The 27,842-nt window shown below is 42.5% G+C and overlaps 1 protein-coding gene across 4 annotated transcripts in view; it reads left to right on the forward strand.

The window, feature by feature from the left end:
- Nucleotides 1-27,842, forward strand: part of BICDL1 (BICD family like cargo adaptor 1) — a 74,445-nt gene that overhangs the window by 31,341 nt on the left and 15,262 nt on the right. For 3 of the 4 annotated variants that reach the window (XR_014444463.1, XR_014444464.1, XM_083147066.1), the window contains exons 4-9: nucleotides 7,387-7,398; nucleotides 12,246-12,392; nucleotides 17,340-17,519; nucleotides 21,432-21,650; nucleotides 24,637-24,780; nucleotides 26,039-26,169. Coding sequence is in view for 2 of the 4 variants with exons in the window: in XM_083147066.1 (XP_083003192.1) it covers nucleotides 7,387-7,398; nucleotides 12,246-12,392; nucleotides 17,340-17,519; nucleotides 21,432-21,650; nucleotides 24,637-24,780; nucleotides 26,039-26,169 (833 nt within the window). In the remaining 2 variants the exon portion in view is untranslated. The remainder of the gene's footprint in view (nucleotides 1-7,386; nucleotides 7,399-12,245; nucleotides 12,393-17,339; nucleotides 17,520-21,431; nucleotides 21,651-24,636; nucleotides 24,781-26,038; nucleotides 26,170-27,842) is intronic. The other variant, XM_083147074.1, reaches the window with a different exon arrangement.

The raw sequence follows: 27,842 nt of genomic DNA on the forward strand, positions 1-27,842 counted from the left end.
GTTAATTTTGCAATGTAAATGATTGCTACTTTAAAAAAATGGGAAAACTCTCCCCAAATATCACTTTCTTGTTCTCATACCCTATTACATTTATCCCCAAGTGTGGATTATCGACTGGACTGGGTGCCTATACCCAGTTGATTGAACTTAAAGAGATTGGAAGACGAATAGATGCCTAAATGTATACAAGCCTTGGAATGTATTTTTGGAATAGATCAATAGTTTGCGTTATTTCACCATTATGAAACTTTTCTAAGGAAATGTAAAAATATATATTAAAAAAACTTTGAGATACAGTATAACATTGCTGCTGTATTACTGTACCTTTGTGATTTGATGTTGGTAGAGTTGTATAACTGTTACTACTGGAAATCTCCAGTACAGTAAATATGTTTAGTCATTCTGAATATATACTGATGTCTATTATTTCAATATTATATTAGGGTCTCTTACTAAGTATTGTCATGACTAGTAAGGGATTAATATGTACAGTATGTCCCTTTTATTGTAGTGTATTCTACTGGGCTTTGACATTTTTTTTATCTCATGAATTTGAAAGACAAGTCGCACTGTTGCTGGATACAACGTCATTCCACCTATGTATGGATTGAGATTGGATGGGTAAACATACCCTCAGTAACTAATTCCATACACTTGTTGCAATGGTGGTTGGCGTGGAGCGAGCTTTGGCTTTTCAGTGATGCATGCATACTATATAGATATATAGAGATAGAGATATCAGTGCAATATTTGCACTGATAACTTTATATAGTTACGTGTTTCATGTATTCAATTTCCATGGTGGGTACTTTGTTTGATCGAACAGGAAAATGAAGGGCTATTTAAGTAGTTTCAGGTAAGGTGGCTTTTATGCTGTTTTCCTTGAATTTGATGCTATTATAACTATGATTTTCTGGTACTGTGTTCACAAAAGAATAGACAATTGTGTGTGTGTGTGTGTGTGTGTACTTATATGGTTAATTACTACATGCTGTGTCTTAACTGTTATTGTACATGATTGATCTGCCTAAATAACCTCACATGTTAATATTATTCACCAAAATTAAAGGGATGACCGTCTAGACTACAGGTGCATGATTTGTTTACATGCCTCTATAAAAGCATCTGCATGTGCATAAGTTTAGTGGTAGATGTATTCAAAGTTTTTGTTCACTAAAACTACAAGTTTTTAATACATAAACCAGCTTCCATAGTCTGAATAAGTGTTCAGATGCTTCTTTTCATTTCTAAACTGATTTCACTGATTTCTTTCTGTTCCTGGAACTAGTTGTAAGAATTACATATAAAAAAACAAGCAAACAAAGAAACTGTGCAAGTACTGCATGACACTGGGGTACCATTTGAAAAAAAGTGCCTCATTATTACTAAATATTATTTCAATCAAAAACATACTTATAGATTAAATGAAAACTAGTGTGTATGTGTGTGTGTGTGCAGGGTTGTAGGTTAGGGACTTTAGACTGTAAAGAGCCCCATACACTCTGCTATTTGGGCCCGATTTCACACAATTCCAGCAGATTGGGATGAGAATTTGGGTGAAATTGGCACATATAGCATGTTTCTGGTGTCCGATCTGATGCGCAGTCCCGTGAGCATTGCATCAGACCCGATGATCATACAGCACATGCTGATCTCCAGGTCAGGCCCCCCTCCAGGGTGCAGCGAGCAGGGTTGGCATGCGGGACATTGCATGCCAAAGGGCCGCTCAAAGGGGAATTGGATGCGACATCTTCTGTAGGAGAAGTCGCATAGGGTATGGAGGCCTTAAGCTCCAGTCAGGCAGATGCTACAATGATTGACATACTCTCTGTACAAAGACTGCATACATTAATAGTACTTTATAATTAAACGTTAATAATAATAAACTTAATAATATCTCCCATTAACCACCTGACCTGGGAAACTATGTGCTGCTCATATTTTTACCTACTCACTTTCTTGTCTGGTTTCTGCAAGTGAAACTACAGTTTTCATCAGTAAGATTGAATACACGTTAAGAACATAGGAGCAATATATTGTGTCTCACTCTCAAGTGATATGACCATGCTGAAATGTAATGCTATTTTGGTAAGACATTGGATAATGAATGGAACTGGTGAAACCAGTTAGTACAGAAGATACAGAAATTCATTTCTGCTGTTGAACAATATATTTTAGTAAATGAAAGGAGATACAAGCAATTTGCATAGTGTATTGTTGTGTACTTTTGTGTAGCTCTGCACAACTGAGAAGATGAGCTGTGCCAGCAAACCATACAGGCTGATGCTGTCTCTCGTGTGGGTGGTCATATAGATAAGAACTTCCTGTTTTTATCACAGGGTCAGAATGGTTGCATCATTTCTGACTGAACATGATCCTGTAAAGACATTGCACCCAATCATACAATCTCGAGGGATTGTATGATGGATTGTATACAGATTGTGCGCACACAATCGTGCAATACGCGGACCAGTGGGTTGGAGGATTGGTCATCTGATCAGACGTGCTGCACGTCTGATTAGTTGGAATTGGGAGCGGGTTGCATGTGCTTTTAAGCACATGCAATTGGTCATTTGACAGATCATACAAAAGGTGTAATTTGTGTGGCAGTTTTCATGCAGTTAAGGTGTATACATCCGATTGTGAGACTTTCGGTTTTATGCAGCAGCTGGATTGTACAATGGATTGTATGATGGATTGTAAGAACATTATGTCCAAAAACCACCAAGGACTGCTGGAGAGTTGAAGGGAAAGTTGGACACAATCATGATTGTAAGCAGGTCTTTCTGATGTATGGCCACCTTAAGTGTGACCAGAAGGCCACACACAGGCCCTAGCTGCCAACTTTAAACTGGATGATAATTTTGGATGGTTTGTTAATTAATATGTGAGCACATGGCCAGTGTATTTCTGAAGTAACAATAACTTAGAGTACAACAAATTTTCAATGTCAATAATAGCCACATGTTCTGCAATATTAGACATTTGGCCCAATATTGAAGGGGTATGCGCCAAAAATAAGCACAAAGCCACGTAAAAACCCCATTTAAATTTATGAAATCAGAATCTTGCAAGCTGATAAGTACATTTGTCAGATGACAGCTATGGGCATGTATTTGCAGCCATTTTCTAACCATATTAACAGACCCCACTGTGCCAGCAATGATGGCATCACTTTGCCCAGTGCCAGATGTTTGCATCCTACAGCTCTGCCTGTGTGCAGCTTTGTCAATTCAAATTATTTATGGTCAATGTAATAGACAAAAACAGTGTTGGTGGCTGTGAAGCATATAATATGTGGGCAAACAGAAGCAAATCTTGTCTCTTATTAAAGTAGAACGTATGAAAACAATTTACTCAATTTAATATTTTCTTTTCTTAATTTCTGAATAACTGTTAATAATAATGAAATAAATAACTCACAAACATGCCACTAGATAACAGTGTGTACAGTAAAGACTACCTTCGATATTATAAATTAATCCAACCCAAGCCAATATACCAAGTCATTTCTTGCAGTAAGCACACACCATGATATGGTATTCAATGTTTGTATTCAGTGATCTCCTATGAGAAATGCTGTTCATGAAATTGACTGCTAGAGTGCAATATTGCATACAGAAAGTACTACACTATAATAGGCTCCTCTGACTACTGGAATACAACTCTATAGCAGTGGTTCCTAAACTTTATTCAATTACAGTATCCCATACCCTGTTTTTCAATGGTCTGTAGCCGCAAAAAAAAAGTACAGATTGTACCGGTTTTACTGTTTTTCCGGCCGCTCCTCCGGTCCCCCGACTCCGGGCTTGAGATGCGGATGGTCCAGATTGGGCCCGGCAGGTGTAAAGCAGCAATTTAGGCCAGTGCACCAGTTCCCAGTGGTACATTGCGGTCTAGGCAGCGTGCGTCGCATTATGACATCACGCGGCCCGCGGACCCGCTGCTCTTGCACAATGGGGCTGTCCACTGTATGTCAGCGGCTCCTAGAGACTGTCTCAGATGCCCCCTGCACAGGCGCTTTAGTCTGAAAATACTTGTGGTTATTGTAAACTAAAGAACCTGGTCATCTGACACTATGGGGCCAATTCAGACCTGCTCGCTCAGGTCCAAATTTGGACACGTCTCTGATGGTGGGGGTCTACGCATGCGCATAGGTGCTAATGTGGATATGTGTAAATGTTGTTACAGAAAGGCTTTGTAACAACGTCCTGTATTAGTGATTCTAATACATAGGGGTTTATTTAAGATGGGAGTTCTGTTTCAGATGGGATGTTGCTTTGGGCAACCAATCAGATGCTATCAATTATCTTCTAGAAGGTGCTAAATACAGTTGCGTGAAAAAGTATGTGAACCCTTTGGCATTACCTGGTTATCTACATAAATTGGTCATAAAATGTGTTCTAATCTTCATCTAAGTCACAACAATAGACAAATGCAGTCTGCTTACACTAATACCACACAAACAATTATATGTTCTCATGTTTTTATTGAACATACCTTGTAAACATTCACAGTGCAGGGTGGACAAAGTATGTGAACCCCTAGGTTAATGACTTCTCCAAGAGCTAATTGGAGTCAGGAGTCAGCCCTACTTGGACTCCAATCAATGAGATGGGATTGGAGGTGTTGGATAAAGCTGCCCTGCCCTATAGAAAACACACCCCAGATTTGAGTTTGCTATTCTCAAGAAGCATTGCCTGATGTGAACCATGCCTAGCACAAAAGAGCTCTCTGAAAACCTACGATTAGAATTGGTCAGACAAATTCACAGAGGTACCTTACAGGTTGTCCTCAGGAAGAAAAAAAGTGGTAAGAAAGCCCTTTCTTACCACTTTCTTTTCTCCCAGAGGAAGCTGCTGAGAGTAAAAACGAGGCGGGGAAACGCGTTGGGGGTTATCTACCAAGTGCACAAGAGGGCTACCATAATTGATTTCTACAGAAGTTATGTCACCTATCCCAGAGCATACCCTGGATAAAGTTGTTTTATAGGGCATTCGGCACCCACGACTGGGAGGCTTGGGACTAAAGGCCCATACACACTAGTAGATTTTCATATCAAAATCTCTGATAGACATATCTGCGTATACACTGAACTATTTTCCCCAAAGAGCAAAAGATTTTCAGGAGGCAAAAGACTTTGCTGAAAATCTTTCATTATAAGGCTATTTACATAATGGGCGGGGGAAATTTTATTCACTGCATTTCTGTTCTTGGGGCCCGATTCAGAACTGATTTGCTGGGCTGCATATATTCAGAGCACAGTGATCAAGTAAACGTCGCACCGCCAGGGTGAAATCCCACCCATCTGCTGCTGTGCACATAGATAGAAACCATTCACCATCGAATGATTTTCCTCTTTTGGTGTGGTATGGGACTCCGACAGTCGGGATCCCGACAGTCATTATCCCGACGTTGGGATCCCGACTGCCCGGAGTCAGACAGCATGGCGAGTGCAAAAATGCCCCTTGCGGGCTCGCTGCGCTCGCCACGCTGCGGGCACGGTGGCTCGCTACGCGAGCCACCTATTCTATTATCCCTCTATGGGGGTCGTGGACCCCCACGAGGGAAAATAGTGGGTGGCCGTCGGTCACCCGGCTGCCAGCGTTTTGACAGTCGGGATGCCGACGTCGGGTAAATGACTGTCGGGAACCCATCCGGCACCCATATACATTACCGGTTTTTATATTTACATTGGAGGGCAGTGGCGATGGTGACATATACTTTGCTGACCTGCGCTAGCAATGTATACTTTACCGCCATAACAAAATATACATTGGTGGGCAGTGTCAGCAGTAACGGAGCTAATTATAAATGAATGCCATATTATTGATTAACCAGAATTCCCGTGACTGCGCAGTTCTATCTTCCTCAAGTTTTGTAAAGAGGAATGGTCCAAAATTCTTCCTGACCATTGTGCAGGTCTTATATGCAACTACAGAGGGAGCCTCTCTCGTTCAGTGCCGGCTCTCGCCAGCACCTCCCCTCTGGTGAGCGCCGTTGGAGAGGGACTCCATTAAAACTGTGACGCGCGTGCGTCTCACACGCACGCGCATCCCAGTCTTCAACGGCGGGGCAGCGGCATCCTGCCCGTCTCCACTTCAGGGAGACGGGCAGGGTTGGGGGGGGGGGGGGTCGGGGCGACGAGGGGGACCGGCGGCGGGGACCCAGGGCAAGCACCGTTGCCACAGGCCACACGAGCGTCTCGTGCGCGAGCGACCCTTGGCTGAAGCCGGCGGTTGGCGGAAGCTGGCTTCATCTGTATAAGAAACATTTGGTTGAGGTTATTGCTGCCAAAGACGGGTCAACCAGTAATTAAATCTAAGGGTTCACATACTTTGTCCACCCTGCACTGTGAATGTTTACATGGTGTGTTCAATAAAACCATGAGAACATATAATTGTTTTTGTGGTATTAGATTAAGCAGATTATGTTTGTCTATTGTGACTTAGATGAAAATCAGAACACATTTTATGACCAATTTATGCAGAAATGGTTCACATACTTTTCTTGCAACTGTAATTAAAAAGTAGAATGTGATTAATTGTTATGGGCAACATCCCATCTTCAATAGAACCCCATCTTAGTAAATGTACCCCATATGCTGGGTACACACCAGCATGATGCAGCTAGTGAGCGGGTCTTTACAGGAACGTACAACCCGCTCACTAGCTGACGGAGCCTACGACCCGCTCCGAAAATGCACCTGATGTGATTGCGATCCAATCACGACCTGCACCCACTTCAATGGTCATTTCTCAGATCCTAGGATCTGAGAAAAGACCTAACAACCCTCGGGGCCGCGCATCGGTTCGGGATCGCATCAGAACGGCAGTGAAATGGCCCAAAACATGGCCAATTTACATACAATCGGTCGAGATTGTATCTAAATTGGCTAATTTTGGGCCAAATCGTCCTGTTGTGTGCAAGTATGAAATGCTGCAAGTGATCCAGTGAGAAACCTGCTCCCTCTTTTCCTATACACCGATCCTAACTGGTTGTTAGTCTGCCCTTATATATGTTTAGCTTTAGTACAATAATGTTACATTGGAACAAATCTATGTACAGTAATATGACCTGCCGTTTAAATAGATTGTGTGGTATTCAATTGTTATATTGTGCCTGATCTCCGTCTAAAATGATGGCAGATCGTAGGGCTATATTCAATTGATCTATATTTTTGCGCATATCTCACTCATTATGGTCAGGTTTAGCCACGCATTTGCACGTTTCAGCTCACCTCCCCCTGGGATAGCCAGCTGAAATGCTGGTGAAAAACAATTGAATACCACCCATTGTGTTCCTTTAGTCTCAGTCATTCCTCCTTTCCTCTTCTTTCCATTCAACCCCATTTTCCTTTCTCTTTTATTGCCTGATGTGGAGCAGCAGATCCTAGAAGTAAGTACCTTTTCCTTCCTTGGTCTGGAGTGCATGAGCAACCCCATCATGTGCTGTTTGCATGCAGTCTTTATGTCAAAACATAAACAAAACATAAACAATATGATGTGTTCATGCTGAGAAATATGAGCCAAGTGCTGCAGGGAATATGAGCTGGAGTGCTGTGGGGTAACATAGCCAGGGCTGCCATCAGAAATCTCAGGGCCTGGGACTGACAAAATAGGACACCTAAAATGCCTGGGGAGACCTGTGTCGGCACTACTTAAACTTTAAAGGGTAATGTTAACTGTGACTTTATAATCTCTAGTCCTGGGCCCCCTTTTTGTCTGGGCCTGGGCCTGGAGTCCCCATAGTGGACAAGTGCTACTCTATGGATGAGTTTGTATTACTTTTGTACACTACATTAAAGACCTAATTCATATGCAAATGTTAGTGCCAGCACCTCCCTTGGTGTACAAGCCTGCGTCTGAGCCGGCAAGGTCCTTATATACCACCATAGGTGCGCCCTCTGGCAGGCGCAGTTTCACTGTCTGACTCTGGCCTCCTATGGCTCCAGCTGGTTTGATTCATTGGGTTGTCAGTGTCAATGTTGACTCCAGAAGGCCAACATGCACAAGGTTGACAGGTAAAGTAAAAGGATTACACAAGGAAATGGAGGACACATGCAATTGTTGACATTTTTTTTTGAGGGTGTCAGTTTTTATCTTGTAACACATGGACCCCCCAATTAATGTACCGCTTCGCTTATCAATCTTCATGCAAGGAGCCTCGCTCAGCTGCTGCTGCACTCCATATACTTTACTATACCCAATCATAGTCCACCAGGATGGTGACCATTATCATGTTGCCATAGCAATCATGCTGACCTAATGTATGTTGACCAATAGCGGTGGACCTATTGACTGTCATCCTTATAACTGCCTAAAGTCCGGACAAGTGCTGCAGCTGCATGTCTGGAAACACAGCTGCTTTCGCTGACACAAAGGCGGTACTTCCATAGCATGCCCATGAGACAGGGTCTTTTTTTTATTCACCAACCAATTAGCAGTCACTGTCCAGGAACTTCCGTCACATTTCTGATACCGTCTGTCTCAATCCCAAAAGCTACTTTGTGCATGCACTCTGTTTCATCAGCATTTCGTGTGAATTGGAATCAGGCCATAAAACATCTTGCTTTGTCAGCAACATCCTTTGTAGTCTGTCCTCACCACCATAATGGCCGCCATCGGCAAGTATGTACATACTTGCTGGTGTCAGCACCCCACCGGGTCCCATTGCTAACTATGTCGTAGGGTACACACAACGTTTAGTATGTACCCAGCTTTAGACTGGAAAAATTCTAAGCCTAGCCACATCATGATTAGCCAACAACTATCAAAGCAGGCAGGGTTATTTAGACCTGATCGCTTCTTTGCTCATTTGCGCTGCCATCAGATAACCCTGCCAGGCAAAAGGCCTGCGAAAATATTTTAGATTGGCAAACAGCTGCAAATCCATTTGCAACTCACTCACCCTCTAATGGTTTTTCCAGTGTGTGCAGTCTGTGTGTGACCCAGAACCTACTAGGCCGGTGCAATAGAAACAGGCTGATCGAGGCCGGAGTTGACATCACACACCTCCCTGAAGATGCCTGGGCCCTGTATTTCCCTGACATTCCCAAAAAAAGGCCGGTTACCACCCCCAAATGCCAGCTTACTGTCAATCATCTTGCGAAATGTTTGCGATTAAAAAAATACATTGGATTTTACTGTAGTTTGGCTTCGCAATCTATACGCATGTGCAGTCAATGTATGATCGGCAAGGCTGCGAATTTGCATCCCAACGATCAGATCTGAATAACCCTCAATGTTCTGTAACATGTAATGGTCATGGCCATATCGATTAGGAGACTGAAGGTGCGTACACACTGGCTGATATATCGCATGTTAAAATGAACGGCTGATAGATCAATGGATCATCGGCCACTGTGTACCAGCGATGTGTCTGTGAATGGTGTTGTTCTGGTTGTCACGCTTTCATGAATTTACGTTAAACATCCGGGGGGGAATTTAATAGGATGAGAGATTCAAAAAATGAGAGATTTTCTAAGAAATCTCCAGTTTTTTTAAAGTTGCAATCATTTACAGTGTAAGTGATTGCCACTTTAAAAAACTGGAGATTTCTTACCAAATCTCTCACTTTCTAAATCTCTCATCCTATTAAATCCCCCCCCCCCCCCCATGTTGTATGATGTGCAGGTGCACACTCCATCTAGTAGAGAATGCTCTGCTATTGAGTTTCCCACTGAATTTATTATTGCAGTTACTCAGCCTTAATTAAATCATTGATGAGAGACTTTTTTGGTTTTCAGTCAGTTTAATAGTTCACCATAAATCTTGGTTCACATCTGTCCAATCTGTCCGGTGGGAACAAAAACCTGGTAATGTACAGTACGTGATCATATGACAATCAACCATTTACTCCCAACTGCTGGAAAACGTAATTGATTTCATACTGAAAGGTTAAATGGTCTATCTAATGAGACTTTTGCTAAAGGTCCCCATACACTTGTGCAAGGTATCGCATGCTAGCATTGCATGCAATACCTCGGCAAGTTACCCGGCAGCTCCCCGGCGACTGGATCATATGCAATATTATCATATGCGGTTTTTGAGATATGGAGCCCAGGGACAGATCAAAGTATGTTATCACCTTGGTATGTAGAACTAAACCTTCTGGAGAAGAAGGAATGGAGAGAGAATAAATGGCAGAAAATACTTCCTGAAAAAGTCCACTACTATTTCAGTAAGAAAGCTAATAGTACACTGGGCATCTTTAATATTGGGTTTGATGTTTAGTGCTCACTAGGGTAAATGTATGAAGCTTGAAGAGGTGGTATACATCCCCATAAAGAACGTTATGTGCAAGGTGATAATGCACCAGACAATCTGCTCCAATATGCAAATTGACAGAAGCTGATTGGTTGGAGCATTATCATCTTGCACATAACGTTCTTTATGGGGATAGGTACCACCTCTCCAAGCTTCATACATTTACCTCTCTGTTCCGTCAATGATGAGGCAAAATCTTTTTTTTTTTTACATGATCCTGTCAAATATAAATATAAAATATTACCAGTGATCTGAAAATTGAGCAGACTTTAGGTTGAGCAGATTCAGTTTACTGAAAAAGATTAGAATGTTAATGTATAGTAAACCACAAAACACAATAAAATAATGAAATACAAAATTGAGCAGTTATTTGGTTATCATAAAAAAGTTGATATTTTAAAACAAGATACATTTTTAAAGACCAATACAGATCATCACTAACAGTGGAGTAACTACAATTTGTTCACCCACCACTAAAATTTGTGCGCTCCCCCCTCACCGATGTATCTGCCGCCGCCTTGTCCCTGGCTGCTCTATTTCCGGCCCGCCAGGACCAGCAGGTCCTCCTGTCTCCGGTTCCAGCACTCCTCCTGTTAGAATGTCACTGCCTTACAGCAGACCATTATTTAGGATGCAAGAGGAGGTCGCCGCCTCCTCTAGCATTCTTACTAACATCTGCTGTGAGGGGGCAGACATTTTGCAAGTGACATTCTAACAGGTGGAGTGCCGGGACTGCAGACACGAAGCTCTGCTGGTCCCGGCGGGCGACATCAATAGATTCGGCGGCGGCAGCTGTAGCAATAGCTTCCGCAGACCCCGCGGCGCCCAAACCTGCCTAGCACCTCAAAGCCACCTAGTTACACCAGTGATTGCTAATTGAGCCCAATGTAGGATATCCATATGTAATATTTAAAAAAAAAACAGGGTACTTGTGTAATATCTGGGCGCCCGATTTTTTCATTGTATTGCATCGCATCGCATGCAATATAGTGGCATACAATTCATGCAATGCGATTTTTCATTGTAAAGACCAGATTTTTAATTTTATAGTCACCCATGGGTGATTTCATACCCCAAGTATCCAACTACGCATGCAGTTGATTTTATATAGCGTGGCGAGCGCAGCGAGCCACCGAGCCCGAAGCGTGGCGAGCGCAGCGAGCCCCACGAGGGGACGCAGAATACATGTAAAGTAATCCGCGTCCCCTCGCGGGGCGTGCTGCGCTCGCCATGCTTCGGGCTCGGTGGCTTGCTGCGCTCGCCACACTATATAAAATCAACTCCATGCGTAGTTGGATACTGGGGGTATGAAATCCCCCATGGCTGACTATACAATAAAAAATCTGGTCTTTACAATGAAAAATCGCATCGCATCGCATGCCTTAAGTAGTGGCATGCAATGAAAAAATCGGGCGCCCAGATAATACACAAGTACCAAAACCAGTACTCTATATGAAGCTGGAAAATATGAATTAGAAGGGGGAACCCATCACTTGCCAACTCCTGAAATGCCAGCGTTACAAAAATATAACCAGGTGGAAACTCTGAATAAAGAAAGCTACAAAAATTATCTGTAAAGCGCTGTGGAATATGTGTGCGCTATATAAGAAACGTAGTAATAATAGTAATAATAAAAGTACTTTTCCATTTTCTGCAATCATTTTTGTCCATGCACAAAATCAAGAGAAAAGCCACAAAGTGAAGAGTTAACCAAGCGGTTTAGTTTACCTTGTACGTTATCTCCTGACATTCCTCAGCACTCCCACACTGCTCACTTGTTTCTGGTCCCTGGTTCCAAGGCAGCTCACATTCTTTTTTTTGTTGCTCTGCCTCCCCCTTCTATGTAGGCATCTCACAGATTCCAGAAACATCAGCCTGTACACTTCTGATCAGGATACGTTTGGCGGTATAGGCAGTGTGCTGTGTTTTCTATCTCTCTATTTTGTTTACCAGACTGCCATCATTGTTGCTTTTCAGATAAAGATGCTTTCTGATCGGAAACGAGAACTGGAGCAGCAGCTGAGCACTATAATGGAAGAAAACGATCAGCTTCAGGGAATTGTGGAGGAATTGAACGACCGAGAGTTAACCCTAAGCCAGCAGAGTTGTGCCAAGGAGCTCCAGGTAGATACTTTCTATAACCAGTAACAAACTTCTAGATATTACAAAGTATCAGTAAATCGGTAAATATATATCTTCAAAATCCGCACTCACATCACATCTCGGGGTAGTGAAGTAGGTCAGGGTGCACCGATGGGAGGATCCACAGGAGATCATCAGTAATATGGAATTAGCAGGCAAAGAAATGCAATGGAGGGCACTCACCAAGAAGTGTTGTCAACTTTTAAATGAATCTAGCAATATCATGTCAACGTTTCTGCCTGCCTGCTGTGTTGATGTGTATTAGTGTCTCTGTCTTGAAAAAGGCCCACAGAGGGTCGAAACGTCGACATGATATTGCTAGGTACAATTTAAAGATGACACTTCTTGATGAGTGCCCTCCGCTGCATTCCTTTGCGTGCTAATTCAATATATATATATATATATATATATATACACACACACTATTTTTCTTCAAGTGAATCCATTTATATATTTGTATTAACAAAGTGGTGACACAATGCTCGATTCAGACCATATGCATATAATTTTCAAAAGACCATGGCATGCACACAGTACGTGTGTGGGTCCCCTGGCAAACAGACCATGTGAAGGGGATTGTAAGGCATCGGGCATTTGGGGGAGTAACGCCGCTGATGTCAGAAGCAGCCTCCTTCTCCCCGTGGCAGGGAGAAATCATTAGATGGTGAGTGATTTTAACCCCCTGTGTGCATTTACCTGCTCGCTGGGCTCCTCATACTCACAGCCCAGTGAGCAGATCTGAAATCGGGCCCATAATTCAATAAACATTTTTCTCTTCCTATGCACAATTACAACTTTATATGGAGCAGATACAGAGCTGCCACCAGAAAATATGGGACCTGTGACTCATAAAATAGGCAGGGCCCCTGACCACTACGCTGACACTGCCCCATAGAAACACACATGCTTACACGCTGCCTCATAGACACCCACATGCTGACACACTGCTCTATAGACACCCACATGCTTACACGCTGCCTCATAGACACCTACATGCTGACACACTGCTCTATAGACACCCACATGCTGACACACTGCTCTATAGACACAAATGCACACACTGCCCCATAGCGCCCCTCACACACACAGACACTGCCCACAGTGGTCTCAAAGGGAAGATGTTATTGATGGGGGGTTTTCTTCGTCCGCTACTACCGGCAGGGCTCAGTTGTGCTGAGAGCCACCGTCGGGAGCAGACAGTCCGTCTCCCGTTGCCCTCTGGATGTTTGTGCGAGGGAAGAGACATCTCACTCACCGGCCTGATGTTAAATCACGCTGTAGAGTCGGGGATGATTTTTGCAGAGCAATGCTGGAAACTCTCCAAAGCTTAGTACATCTGTCCCTATGTGTTTTGTGCACGCATTGTTCACACAGAAATGTCAGTGTGATATTGGAGGTGGTTGGATAATGGGGGAAGTGCAGGATTTAGTGATACGGTACTCTTTACCTAGAAGGGCGCCCACGATTTTGATCGTGGGCATCGTAAGGAAAAAAAAATCGCATGCGATGCGACCGACGCGATTACCGCGATTTCCCATATGGAACAATGTTAAATGTCCCAATTGACCCGATTTTCCATAGGGAACAATGTTAAATGGCCCACAGAGGCCAAATAGGCACCCTGAAGTGTGAAATGGGCCCCCCAATTGTTAACGACACCCCACGATCAACGTGAACCCGAAGCGTGGCAGCGGTGGTACACGTCCTACGACCTTTTCATACCCCCACTATCCACGTCGGCGTGGAGTTGAGAATAGAAAGTGTGGCGAGCGCACCGAGCCACCGAGCCCGAAGCGTGGCGAGCGCAGCGAGTCCCGCGGATACCTTCACAGGTATACGCGTCCCCTCGCGGGCTTCACAGGTGTCCGCGTCCCCTCGCGGGGCTCGCTACGCTTCGGGCTCGGTGACTCGCTGCGCTCGCCACACTTTCTATTCTCAACTCCACGCCGACGTGGATAGTGGGGGTATGAAAAGGTCGGAGGACGCGTACCGCCGCTGCACTCGCCATGCTTCGAGTTGACGTTGATTGTGGGGTGGCGTTAACAATTGGGGGGTCCATTTCACACTTCAGGGTGCCTATTTGGCCTCTGTGGGCCTTTTAACATTGTTCCCTATGGAAAATCGGGTCAATTGGGACATTTAACATTGTTCCCTATGGGAAATCGCGGTAATCGCGTCGGTCGCATCGCATTCGATTTTTTGGTACATGCGATGCCCGCGATGGCCACGATGGGTGCCCTTCTAGGTAAAGAGTACCAGTGATACCTATTGACACACAATTCCAGATGTGTCTATAATCACCTAGCCTCAATACGCCATATGGCACAAGATGACTGGAGTGACTGAGCCACACGAAGGAGACTTTGCATCACAGACACAGGGAATAGCCACTAGGCCAGACAGACCTAGCAGCACATTTAAATGCACAAACACAAAGTGGCAGATGAAGCACAATGGAACTGGACATGAAAGAAAGCTGTGGCTGATGCATTGTAGCACTTTGTATATAGATTGAGACTTACTTGCACACAGATGTATAAATGTCACACATCAAAACAAGCAGCTCAGTAAGTAGCTTTGTTACTTCCAGTTGTTTTATTTGTGCGAACATACAATTTATGTATGCAGGGCCAGATTAATAATTGTGGGGGCCCGCGACGATCAAGACATAGGGACCCCACCAATAAAACCCACCCATACTTAGTATGCCCGGGGTTGACAGCAATGATCGACTGTCTGGGCTCTAGTTTATCAGTTAATGTGTTGCCAGTGAAGTGAACAGGGGTCAGATATGCTTCTCGGTACCCAGCTCACATAGAACACCTACAGCGGTGCTCCCGCTGTTCTACTGGACATATCTGCAGCAAGGGTCAGTAGTCATTACTGAATGCCATCTGATGCCACAATGGAGCTGGCGACTGACCTCCGATGCTAGTCTTGTATATCTTACCGGGACGTATCTGATTACAGCAGTAGCAGCAGCAATGCCCCACTCTCTATAGTTTGAGATAAGTGGTCGCTGTGCCAACTACCACACAGGAATTGCTGGGTTTCCAGACATGAGGGACTTGTCTGCCTCTCCAGGACTCAGCTGATCATACAGCAGCAGACGCGGCAGGCTAGCTGCATTGTATGACCAGCAATGATAAGTGGGAGCTGGCGAGGCAGTATTTGGGAGCTGTGACCAGGGCAGTGTGGGTGTGGCCAGTGTTGTGTGGGTGTGGCCAGAGACATTTGGATCTATTTCTCCCTTACACTATCAGCCCCACTGTCTTTATAAATACATACAATAGAATCATTTAAACTTGTTATAGAAAAAAATAGAAATACAGTTTACAATTTGGTGGCTGGAGCTGCAGTTGCATCCACCACATTGCTAATCTGTGTATAACTTATACATATAACATAAATGCAGATAATAGATTATTATTATTATTATTATTATTATTATATAATTGTACAGTAGATTAAGAACATACAATTTCTATTTATAAAAATATAAATAATAATAAATGCTCACAAATTTCTTGAGGAAATTTATTAAATCATCTGTGTAATATCTACAGGAAGTGATTGGACAGGGACAGCAAATAAATGAATAAGATTTTATTGAAGTCAGTACTTTGTAGGCCCCCACATGCTGTGATTACAGCAGACACCCTTCTTGGCAAACTGTCCACAAATTCCTGGACAACAGCAGTCGTTATGTTTTGCTATTTGTACAGTGACCAATGTGACACTAAGTAAGGTCGAGTTGGACTAGAATGCACCTGCCACTCCAGTTTGTCCCAGAGGTTCTCACTGAGGTTAAGATCTGTCTTCTCAGTTGGCCAGTTTATTCACGTTATCAAACTTTGTGTATACTAGTCCAGTGTCACCCCTGGAACAAGTGGCAATGTTTTTTAGATAAAAGCATGGTACTTGTTTCCTAGCACGGCGCCCCCGATTTTGATCGAAGTGCATCTTATCGCATCGCATGCAATATAGCGGCATGCGATGCGATTCAATTTTTAATTGTACAAGCACCCTGATGGGTGCTTACAATGTTAAATGCACCCCCATTGTCAACGCCACCCCCATTATCAACGGCATCGTCCGACCTTTTCATACCCCCACTATCCACGTCGGCGTGGAGTTCACTTTACTTTACATGTATTCCGCGTCCCCTCGCCACGCTTCGGGCTCGGTGGCTCGCTGCGCTCGCCACACTATGTAACATCAACTCCACGCTTCGGGTTGGTGTTGATAGTGGGGGTGGCGTTCACAATGTGGGTGCATTTAACATTGTAAGCACCCATCAGGGTGCTTGTACAATTAAAAATCGCATTGCATGCTATTTGCGGGCATGCGATGCTATGCGATATTTCATTGTACAAGCATACCACTAAATACGGTATGCGATGGGCGCCGTGCTAGGAAACAAGTACCAAAAGCATTTCTGTAGAACTGTAGGGAGCATAGAGTTATCGACAACATCTCTATACTTCTCAGAGATAATGTGACCATGCATTACAACAAGTGGCTGCATGCCAAACCATCTGAAATAGCCCCACAGCACAATGCCACCACCTCCATGCTTTACTGTAGGTACTGTACATTCTGGCATCAGATGTTCTCTTGGCAATCGCCAAACTAAAACATGTCCATCAGAAAAGTTTAAACCATGATTTGTCCTGCAATGACAGTCATTCTTCCACACATGCCAAAAGACAGAGGATTAAGGGACTTGGTTTTCGAGCCTTTTTTTTTAGCAGATCTAACCAGTGCCTCTCCACCCATTTTATACCTTCACTAACCCATGTCTGCTGCAGGAGCACACCGTTTCGCTTCCACAGGGGTGTCTAATTACTTAGGTCTACATAATGTACTAACGATTAAGCTTTAATTTTCGTAGTGTCCCTATTAAACTCAGCATGTTTTTCTTTTTAGCTGGGCCAGAGCCAGCTGGAGTTGGAAGATCTTAGGAATTCCTATCGGCAGCTGCAGATGAAAATGGAGGAACTCAGAGAGGAATCAAGTCTACAACATCTAAACACCACAAGTACCTCACTGCTTTCAGAAATTGAGCAAAGCATAGAGGCAGAGGAGCAGGAGCAGGAACGGGAGCAGGTGAGCACAGCAAATAAATCCAACAAACAAATCAAATGCTCATAGTGCACAGTTATTCTATTACTTACACAGCAGTGATTTATATGGTATAAGCCCAGCTCTTAATTAGATTGACTCAATATTGTTTCAAAAGATCTATTTCTGGCTTTTGGTAACAATGTGTACTCCAAAATTCACTTGGATGCGATTTGCCCAAAATCAGCTTCACTATTTCCAACTCATGACAAAATTCAAATTTCTTGTTTGCTCGGACACGCCTGCTTCCTGTCAGACATCTTAAACTTCCTGTCAGGCGTCTTAAACTTTCTATAGGAGAAACAGACATTAGAGCACATAGGCGTGCTCAAAAGTTTGCATTTCAGTTTTTTTCTTTTGTGTGTGTGTTGCTTAGTTACTTTTTATTTTTATGTATTGTATTAATTGTTTCATGCCATTTAATATTATTATTATTTTTTTTTGGGTAATTTGGTAGAAGTTAATTTAATTATTTAAAAATTCAATTAAAAATAATGAGGAGACTGAAGCTACCTTGACCTTTGAGCAGAGGAATGGGATTTGGTCTACAGCAAGTTGGTAGACAGTCATTAGGTCGACATGGGTATAGGTTGACATGGTTCTAGGTCGATAGGTCATTAGGTCGACACAAGCATTATGTCGACATGGTATAGGTCGAAAGTCAAAAGGTCAACATGGAGTTTTTTACTGTTTTTTTACCCGAATGTCGACGCAGTCGACATGGACACTGGTTAAAGTGCACCGCGTCTGCTCGCCATGCTTTGGGCACGGTGCCTCGCTATGCACGGCACACTATTTTATTCTCCCACCTCATCCTAGTGGATGGTAGGACATGAAATACCGCCTGTCGGCACATGTCGGGTCAAATAACAGTCAAAAATCCCTTGTCAACCTATTGACTGTCAACCTAGACCATGTCGACCTAATGCTTGTGTCGACCAAATGACCTGTAGACCTAAAGCCATGTCGACCTAGAACCATGTCGACCTTGACCCATGTCGACCTATAACCATATCGACCTAATGGTGTCGACCTAATGATTGTCAAACCAACTTGCTGTAGACCAAATGAGCAGTAATCCCTTTACTGGACATAACTTACATAAAGTAACAACCAATCAGATTTGAACTTTTTACCTTGAGGCACACTAAATAAGATTATAAAATGGCCAAGGCACACCATGAGATCCCCACAGGGCAAAACACATTCGCCCCCACAGGAAAAAAACTATTGGCCCCCACAGGAAAAAAACAATCACAGTGGTCCCCACGGGTAACAAAAATAAAATGCATTGGCCCTTTACATGAAAAGAAGAGACCAGTAAATACCAGTTGAACTGGTGGTGGCTGTAAACTGGGTTGGGCATCTCTAGATATGGGGGCACACTTGAGAACAGCTCAAGGCACACTAGTGTGCCACGGCACAGTGGTTGAAAAACACTACACTACAGTATTACTGTATGTTGAATATTTAAAATACATGCACAGTTTAACAAACCAAGCATTTCAGTGACAGGGACTGGCACTTTTGTGAAGTGCTTTTTTTTTGCGCCCCCCTTCCCCCCCCCCCCCCCCCCCCCCCCAAAAAAAAAAAAGCTACCAATGGGTTTAAGGCAGCTAACAGTGTTGTTTTGTTAATTTTCTTCTGTACAGTTGATGCCATTATCATCTTCATAATCATCAACGTTAACATTATCATCACACAATATTGACTCATACCGACTGGAACTACCATTACAGAACATCTTTCTTTAGACATTTTGATTACGTAGCCTCCTACGCAAGGTTCTTGGCTGTGAGATCCAAATGTGCAATGAGTAGAAAACTCCAATGAGCACCTTAGTAAAGCAGGTATGGCTGCACGCTGGGGACAATTTTGTCTGAATCAGGCCCACTGCTTGTGAAGGAAAGGAAAAGCCGCTCTCCTTTTCCTGTGAGTGACATACACAGCCTCTTTAGAAATGCTGTTCGCAGTCACTGCTGATCGCCCTTTTTGCTGTAAAAGCTGCCTGTAACAGGCTTGGTGGCTGTGTAAGCCATTCCCAATGGGCTGTGGTGATGTGCTGATATATTACAGCGCTGCTGGCACAATGCAGGCTTCTCTTGTACACAGGGTAAGCTGGTATGTGGAGACAGTATTGATGTCACAGTAAAGGGCAGGTACTATCTCTAACCGGTTTCTCTCCTGTAATGGGAGCTTTTCCAAAAAGAGTGAAATGAAGATGGTCATGCAGACCTAAAATACCTGCTACTTTTATTACTTACAAGATATCATTGGTTGAAAAGTTTGCACAGTTTAATTAGCTAAAATATATCTGTTCATAACCAATATTAGGTGAGACAATGTTGTTTGCTATTTGTTACTGTCTACCACAATCTAATTATCATATATCAACAATCTTTTTAAAAAAAGTATGTATTACATTAATAGAGAGAAAATAATAAAATAATATACAGTGTGTGTATATATATATATATATATATATATATATATATATATATATATATATATATATATATATATATATATAAAATCTGCACAAAAGTACCGGCACTAACTTGTACGATAGCTGCCCAAATATATATATTTGATGGAAACCAACATGGATCAAACAAAGATTTCGTTTGGTGGGCGGTACAGATGGTGTAATGGTTAGCATTACTGCCTCACAGCACTGAGGTCATGGGTTTGATTACCACCATGGCCCTAACTGTGCGGAGTTTGTATATTCTCCCCGTACTTGCGTGGGTTTTCTCCCACAATCCAAAAATATATTGGTAGGCTAATAGGCTCCCAACAAAATTAACCCTAGTATGTTTGTGTGCGTGTAAATGTGGTAGGGAATATAGATTGTAAGCTCCATTGGGGCAGGGACTGATGTGAGTGTTTACATATTCTCTGTAAAGCGCTGTAAATATGTATGTGCTATATAAGAAACTGTTAATAAATAATAAATAAATTGTTGAAAATGGAAATCACGGCTTGTAGAGGGAGGATGGGGCCATGAACACATAATTTATATCCTCATGACTATGTAATTTTTTTTTGGTACTTGTTTCCTAGCACGGCGCCCACGATATTCAGTCGCATGGCATCGTATGCATTGTATCACATCGCATGCCATATGCCCGCATGCGAAGCGATTTTAAATTGTATAAGCACCCTAATGGGTTTTTTCAATGGTAAATGGTCCCCCTATACGATTTTTTATTGTATAAGCACCCTAATGGGCGCCACCCCCACTATCAATGCCAACCCGAAGCGTGGTGTGCGCGGTGTGGAGTTGATTTTATATACTGACCCAGAAGCGTGGTGAGCCCCGCGGGGGGACGCATTTTACTTTACATGTATTCCGCGTCCCCTCGCGGGGCTTGCTACGCACGCCATGCTTCGGGCTTGGTGGCTCGCTGCGCTCGCCACACTATATGAAATCAACTCCACACCGACGTGGATGGTGGGTGTATGAAAAGGACGCGTACCAGAGGACGCGTACCGCCACCCCTCGCGGGCTTGCTGCGCTCGCCACGCTTCGGGTTGGCATTGATAGTACGGGTGGCGTGGGGGTGCTTTTAACATTGTAAGCAACCATTACGGTGCTTATACAATTATTTATCTTATAGGGGGCACATTTAACATTGAAAACACCCATTAGGGTGCTTATACAATTTTAAATCGTATACCATTGTATATGGCATACAATGCGATTGTTATACAATTTTAAAATTGTATAACATCGGCTGCCATCGCATAACATCGCATACCATGGTATGCGATGCAATGGGCGCCGTGCTAGGAAACAAGTACCGTTTTTTTACATCCACTCTTGGGTCTCTTGAATGGACACCGTAAAAACAAATGCAACTTAATGTATTTTTCTCTTTTTTTTTATAATTGTAGTTGAGGTTGCAGCTCTGGGAAGCACATTGCCAGGTCAGATCTCTCTGCTGTCAGCTCAGAGGCAATGAGAGTGCAGATTCTGCTGTATCCACTGACTCCTCCATGGATGAATCTTCTGAAACCTCTTCTGCCAAAGATGTGCCAGCCGGAAGCCTCCGCACTGCCCTAAGTGAACTGAAGAGCCTTATACTGAGCATACTGGACACTTGTGAAGCAGCGGTACCTCCTTGGTTTCTCTCTTACACCCACACATGTTCTATAACACTACAGATTTGTTCTTCAAATTTTTGCTTTGGAAATAACCCCTCTGGAAAAAATATTTCAATGAGAATCGCATAACCCAGTGGTTCCCAAACTTGGTACTTGAGGCACCCTAATAGAGGGTACGGATTCGGTATGAAATCCCGATGGTCAAAATTCCGACAGGGTCAAAATCCCGAATGGGTCAAAATACCGACAAGGACAAAATCCCAACATTTAAAATCCTGACAAGGACAAAATCCCAACATTTAAAATCCCGACAAGGTCAAAATACTGACATATAGAATGTACAGGTGAGAAAGTCAACATGACTTTCGGTCGACAGGTTGCGAGTTCGACATGGGTTTTTTCACTGTTTTTTCACCCGAATGTCGACACAGTCGACATGGACACAGTTGGAAGTGAACCGCAGCCCCTCGTGCTTCGGGCGCGGAGCCTCGCTGCGCTCGGCACACTATTTTATTCTCCCGCCACGCCCTAGTGGATGGTAGGGCATGAAATACCTGAGAAAAAACTGAGAAAACCCATGTCGACCTCGAGACCTGTCGACCGAAAGTCATGTTGACTGTTTCACCTGTACATTCTATATGTCGGTATTTTGACCTTGTCTGTATTTTAAATGTCGGGATTTTAAATGTTGGGATTTTGTCCTTGTCAGTATTTTGACCCTGTCAGGATTTTTACCGTCGGGATTTTAACCCTGTCGGGATTTTTACCGTCGGGATTTTGACTGCATCCCGAGGGTACACACGGTGAGATATGCACTATTTTTCTATTCGATTTTGTTTATAGAAGCAAATTCAAATAGAAAATCTAATGGTTTTTCTACAATCGATGCAGATTTGATCCCAGTGTGCTCTCCCGTGTAGTGTAAATCCAATAGAAAAATTGTCTTGTCAGGCAAGACTATATAGTACAGATCTGTACTATATAGTCAAATCAAATGCATTTTGTGTACCATTTGATTCGAACCTGGTTTGATCCCAATCGCAAGCAAACTCGCACCGTGTGTACCCACTATAACAGTCCAGGATTAAGACTATCTATGCTTGAGCACACGTGACTTAATTAGTAGAACAGTCAATTTGATTTATTTGAAAAGACTTCCATGTTTGTAACATATTTGTGCAATTTGAACTCTTCAGTAATGGGAAAGTGGTGGACTGTGGCCAGTGCAGAACTATATACTATGCAATTCAGCTGCATCTTATATTGTGTCTGTAGAGACATAATTGTCATAGCAGGCAAATCGCACATATGCTAAGTTTAGCAAGGACAGACTATGCAATGTTATGCTTATGTGTAATTATGCACTGAGGATAGGGCTTGTGCAAGTGCACTGATAGTGTTGATGGATATCACTCCACGTGGTCGGGTCACAAAGATGCATACAACCCAACATATGGGTGAATATCTGACTCTGCCTCCCAATGCCTAATTTGAAAGTAGTTGTAACATTCTTTTTTTTTTAATCTGTTGTTATTGAGATAGTTGTAACATTCAGTTAAGGAATGTTAACACTTTCTAATGCTGAGTGAAAGACATTAACCACTCCCTAGATTGTTTGGTGATGTAATACCTTCTTCCCACCACAGAGAGGCAGTAGTTGTTTCAGAAACCAAATTATTAAAGAAGTGTATCAGGCCTTGGATAAAGATAAATTACCAATCAATTAGCTCCTGTCATTTTTTAACCACCAGCCTGTAAAATTACTTTCAAAAGCTGATTGGCTGCTAATTTATCTCCCTCCAATGTTTGAAACATATCCCCCGGTGTTTGAAAAATTCCAGAAGCTGATTGGCTGGTAATTTATCTCTCTCAACTTTTTCTCTCTCTGTGGCTTGATACAGCTCAATCTATTTTTTTAATAGGATCATTTGATTTGAAGGCTATTACGCATTGTACCCAAATGTTTTTTTTTCTATATGGATATATCTGTATGAATATGCAAAACTCTTATTAACTAAATAGGATCAGAAGGGTTAAGTTCCATACACACTGGTCGACTATGCGTTCATCGCTGGGGGGGATGATGCTGTTTTGAGCGACTTTCAGCTCAAAGTCGCCCAGTGTGTTTGGGCCTTAAGGCTTGCTTTATTTCAATGCTACCTAATTCTGTACACATTCTAAATATATATATTTAGCAGTAAATGAATAAGCAAAATAATTAGATTTAATCTAATGCAAATTAAAGATGAATCTCTCGAGGAAGTCTAAACTTCCTCGATATCAAGATGTTCCTTTTTTCCAGTCCAATAAGTAGTACAGGTTGAGTCTCTCATATACAAAATTTCGAAATATAGATTTTTATTCAACAAGACTGAGATAGTGACATCTATGCATTCTGATGGTTTAGTCCATTTAAACTTTGTTTAATGCTCCAAATTATTAGAAATATTGTATAAATTGTCTTCAGGCTTTATGCAAAAGGTGTGAATGAAACCTATATGCGTTCTGTGTTTAGGATTGGGTCTCATCCCCAAGATATCTCATTATGGTAAGCAAATATTCCAAATTACAGAAAAATTTGTTTTCCAAAATACTTCTGTTCTCAAGCATTTCGGATAAGGGATACCCAACCTATATTTGGAGTGTTATGCAGTAAGCTGCTAGCACCTTGGACAGTACTCATGCCTTAAACATGACAATTATGCATTAGGGCTACTAAAAAATATGTCATTTATCAGGTTGAGCAAGAGCTAAATGAAACCTTACAATTCTAATTACTATTGTAATCATACACACAACTTATTACACCCTATTCCTAGTTCTGGAATGGTGTTGGCTAATGTGTCAAGTACCATGTCTGCACACACAATTCCTAGGCAAAGAGACATTCATCAAGAGATTTGCAAGAAGCATATTGAGTGTGAAGCCAGGTCCAGCATCATCTTGACTGTTGATAATACACTCACTTATCATTTGTGATTTTTCCTCTGTGCAGAGTTCACGAAAATGTGAAGATGATGGGTTAGAAGAACAGATTAAACGGACCAGCGAAGACTCAAGAGCGCTGCGGGAACTTTTACAAGGAGAGCAGATAAGAATGAAGCAAACATTTGAGGAGCTACAACGCCTTCATAAACAGGTAAATGTATACAATAACTAATTGTTCACCTAGGTAATATCTCCAAAATGAAATCACTTTCAAATAAAAAAACTTGGTGCTGTTGCAGAGTGAAGTGTGTGGCTATTTGCATGCTTGAATTTGCCGATTGTATGCACTTGGAGACTGGTAAACAACCAGCCAGCCAGTCAGCTCTTACCTGTCTATAACTTGGCAGTTAGGAGCTGATTGGCTGGCTGTTTTTTTATCACTCTCCATTTTATCACTTTTTGAAGATTGATACATCTGGCTCTCTGGGAGAGTGTTCCCATTTTTTAAAGCAGCAATCATTTATACTGAAAAAAACTGGTTTTTCCATGTAATTTATTGCCAATTTAAAAAAAAAAAAACAGAAAACTCTCCCCAAATCTCTCCCTTTCTGATTCTTACACCCTATTACATTTGGCCCCTGGTTTGAGATGTGACACTTAAACAGTAGCACTGACTAGTGAAGTATGGCACAGCTTCCTACTCACCTCCACCTCTACAACTAGCACTGAGGGCTAGTTGTAACATAGTTTACTAGAAAATATACTATAAAGGCAGAATTGTGATCTGTGCACTACTGTCTGCAGCTGGTACTGGGGTTGTCAGTCCCGAATAAAATGTAAAACAAGAATAAACAGAAATGTACCAGCGCTGGCTGTTTGAAAATAAATTTAATAGAAACGGTATCTTTTACAATAAACACATTTTAATAAAATGTATATGGAATTCCATATTAGTATAAACAAGTACAAGTTCACTTAAGAACAATTGGGGTTAAAATATCAAAAGCAAGCATACTACCATGAGGTTTAGAGGATCTGGACTGTATATCTCCAATGGAAAAAAACAGCGGTTTGATACCAGGTGGCCAACTAAGTCCCAAAGCAAAGTTCAATGTGAGGAGTGGGTTTAAGTCCAATTTCTCATAAAGGGGTGTCAGTATACCTGGATGACTGTGCAAGTCTGTCGCCGCCTCACTTGAATATAGTTGTGCCACACAATGGCCATTAACAACTCTGCAATTTTTCCATTTATTCCGCTATTGCACTTTTTCCCTAACGTCAATATTTCAAGTCGCATTTAGAACATGACAGATGTCAATGCTGACAATGAGCACCTAATCTCACTCACTCATTAGCAGTTGTGTCATTTCTATTTCAGTACTGCCATGCAAAGTAATATCAATCCTGATTAACTCAGTTGACCATATAAAACTCTTGTGTCTAATTCCAAAACTCTGTTCTCTTGCCAGGTAACTCTACTGAGTGTTGAAATGACTGCACTCAAAGAAGAACGAGATCACCTGCTGGAACTGACCCAAAATACTGATACACATGAACAATTACTGAAGGCCATAAAGGATAGAGATGACGCTATTTCCAAGTAATAATAATCATTGCACATGTAATATCTTAACCCCTGCAGCCAGTTGAGTCTTTTTTTTGTACCATGTTTGCCCATAGAGGAAAAATATTTTTCTAAAGGTTTTTAGTAACCATGGGGTAAATGGAATAGCCTGTGACACAGGAGTCAGCAACGACAACATTGAAGGGTGTCGGATCTGTTTTGCCGGAAACGGATGCGGGTTGTCAAATTCACGACTGTTTTTTGAAAATACGCTTCTGTTTGTTTAAATTTGTGGCCTTTCTGATGCTCAACAGTTGGTACATTGAATACCGCCTGTCGATGTACTGTCGGATCAGGCGAAAAGCGGAATGGGTTCCGACAGTCGGAATCTCAGATTAAATATTCCCCTAAAGCCCCAAATACACTAGAGGATATTGTAAAAGATATTGCTCAGAAAGGACTTTCTGAGCGATATCTTTTACTATATCTTCTAGTGTGTACATTAAATATCGTTAACGGTGCGCGCACCCATCAATTTAATTATATAGCCAATATTGTCCACTGATATCATACCGGCTGATATTGTGTAGTGCAGCGGTTCTCAAACTGTGGGTCGTGACCCCAAAGTGGGTCCCGACCTTCTCAGCATGGGGTCACGACTCCATGTTGCTGACCATCATGCTGATGACTTTTCTAATCTCAGTCAGTCTGAAAAATCTCCTCGCATAATTTTGTGCCCCCACAATGCTGCCATGTATGTGCTGTCTGCTGACTATATATGTGAAGTGATGACCTTCTGCAGTCACTTGCTGGGGTCCTGTAATAATTTTTATTGTCTAATGGGGTCCCAGAGCAAAATAGTTTGAGGACTCCTGGTGTAGTGTATACAGGGCTTTAGGCAGCATGGCTGGTAGAACATCACAGAAAGTGCAAGTTAGCCACTTCCATTGGGTCTATGGGTCTGTTTTGTTTAACCAAAATTCGTACTCTACAGTGGTATTTGGCACACATGCCTGCACATCCAAATTACCCAAGGTAAACGGATACGTATATTCTCTCTCTCTCCTGGGTTATATGGTGTTACGGTAATGAAGAGAGAGCAGGGACTGTTAGTTGGCGGCCTCTCTGATGTGGTATGTCCGGGGAACATTGAAGAGACCTGGTTTAGCAGGTACTCCACTCTCAAATAAAGTGATATGGAGCTGGCCACCAAAAAACTTAGATATCTTTATATTATAAAGGCATGAGGTTACAAGCTAAAATCTTTATACTGGACACAATATTCTAAGCAAGTGACTGTGGCCGGATGCATCCCACTGCCTGTGCCAAGCAATCACAAATAGGTTTTAGCAGTCAAGGAACAGGACCCGCTTGACAGGAAAAAGGCTGTGTGAAGTCACACATAGCATTCTGCAGGATCCGGCCACTGCCGACCGGAATTCAAGTAGAACACAGCTTCACTGTGTCAACCCATACATTCAAATTTATGTGTTCGCTTTAAAATCGGTTGCATCTGGTGGCTGCAGCCAGATAGGAGCATTTGTGCAGTGACCATTGACCAGGCCTTGCACGGTAGCTGGCAGAGGGACAAATTCAGCATGGATCACTAGTTAGAGAAAATGTAGTTGCCTATGATCAAAGAGCTGCCACCCAGAATAAGAATAACCGCCCTTGCAAAATTACAAAAGCATCGCAAATAGCCATGCGTT

Source organism: Crinia signifera, chromosome 1 (genome assembly GCF_055691185.1).
Source record: "Crinia signifera chromosome 1, ASM5569118v1, whole genome shotgun sequence".
NCBI classification, from domain to species: Eukaryota; Metazoa; Chordata; class Amphibia; order Anura; family Myobatrachidae; genus Crinia; species Crinia signifera.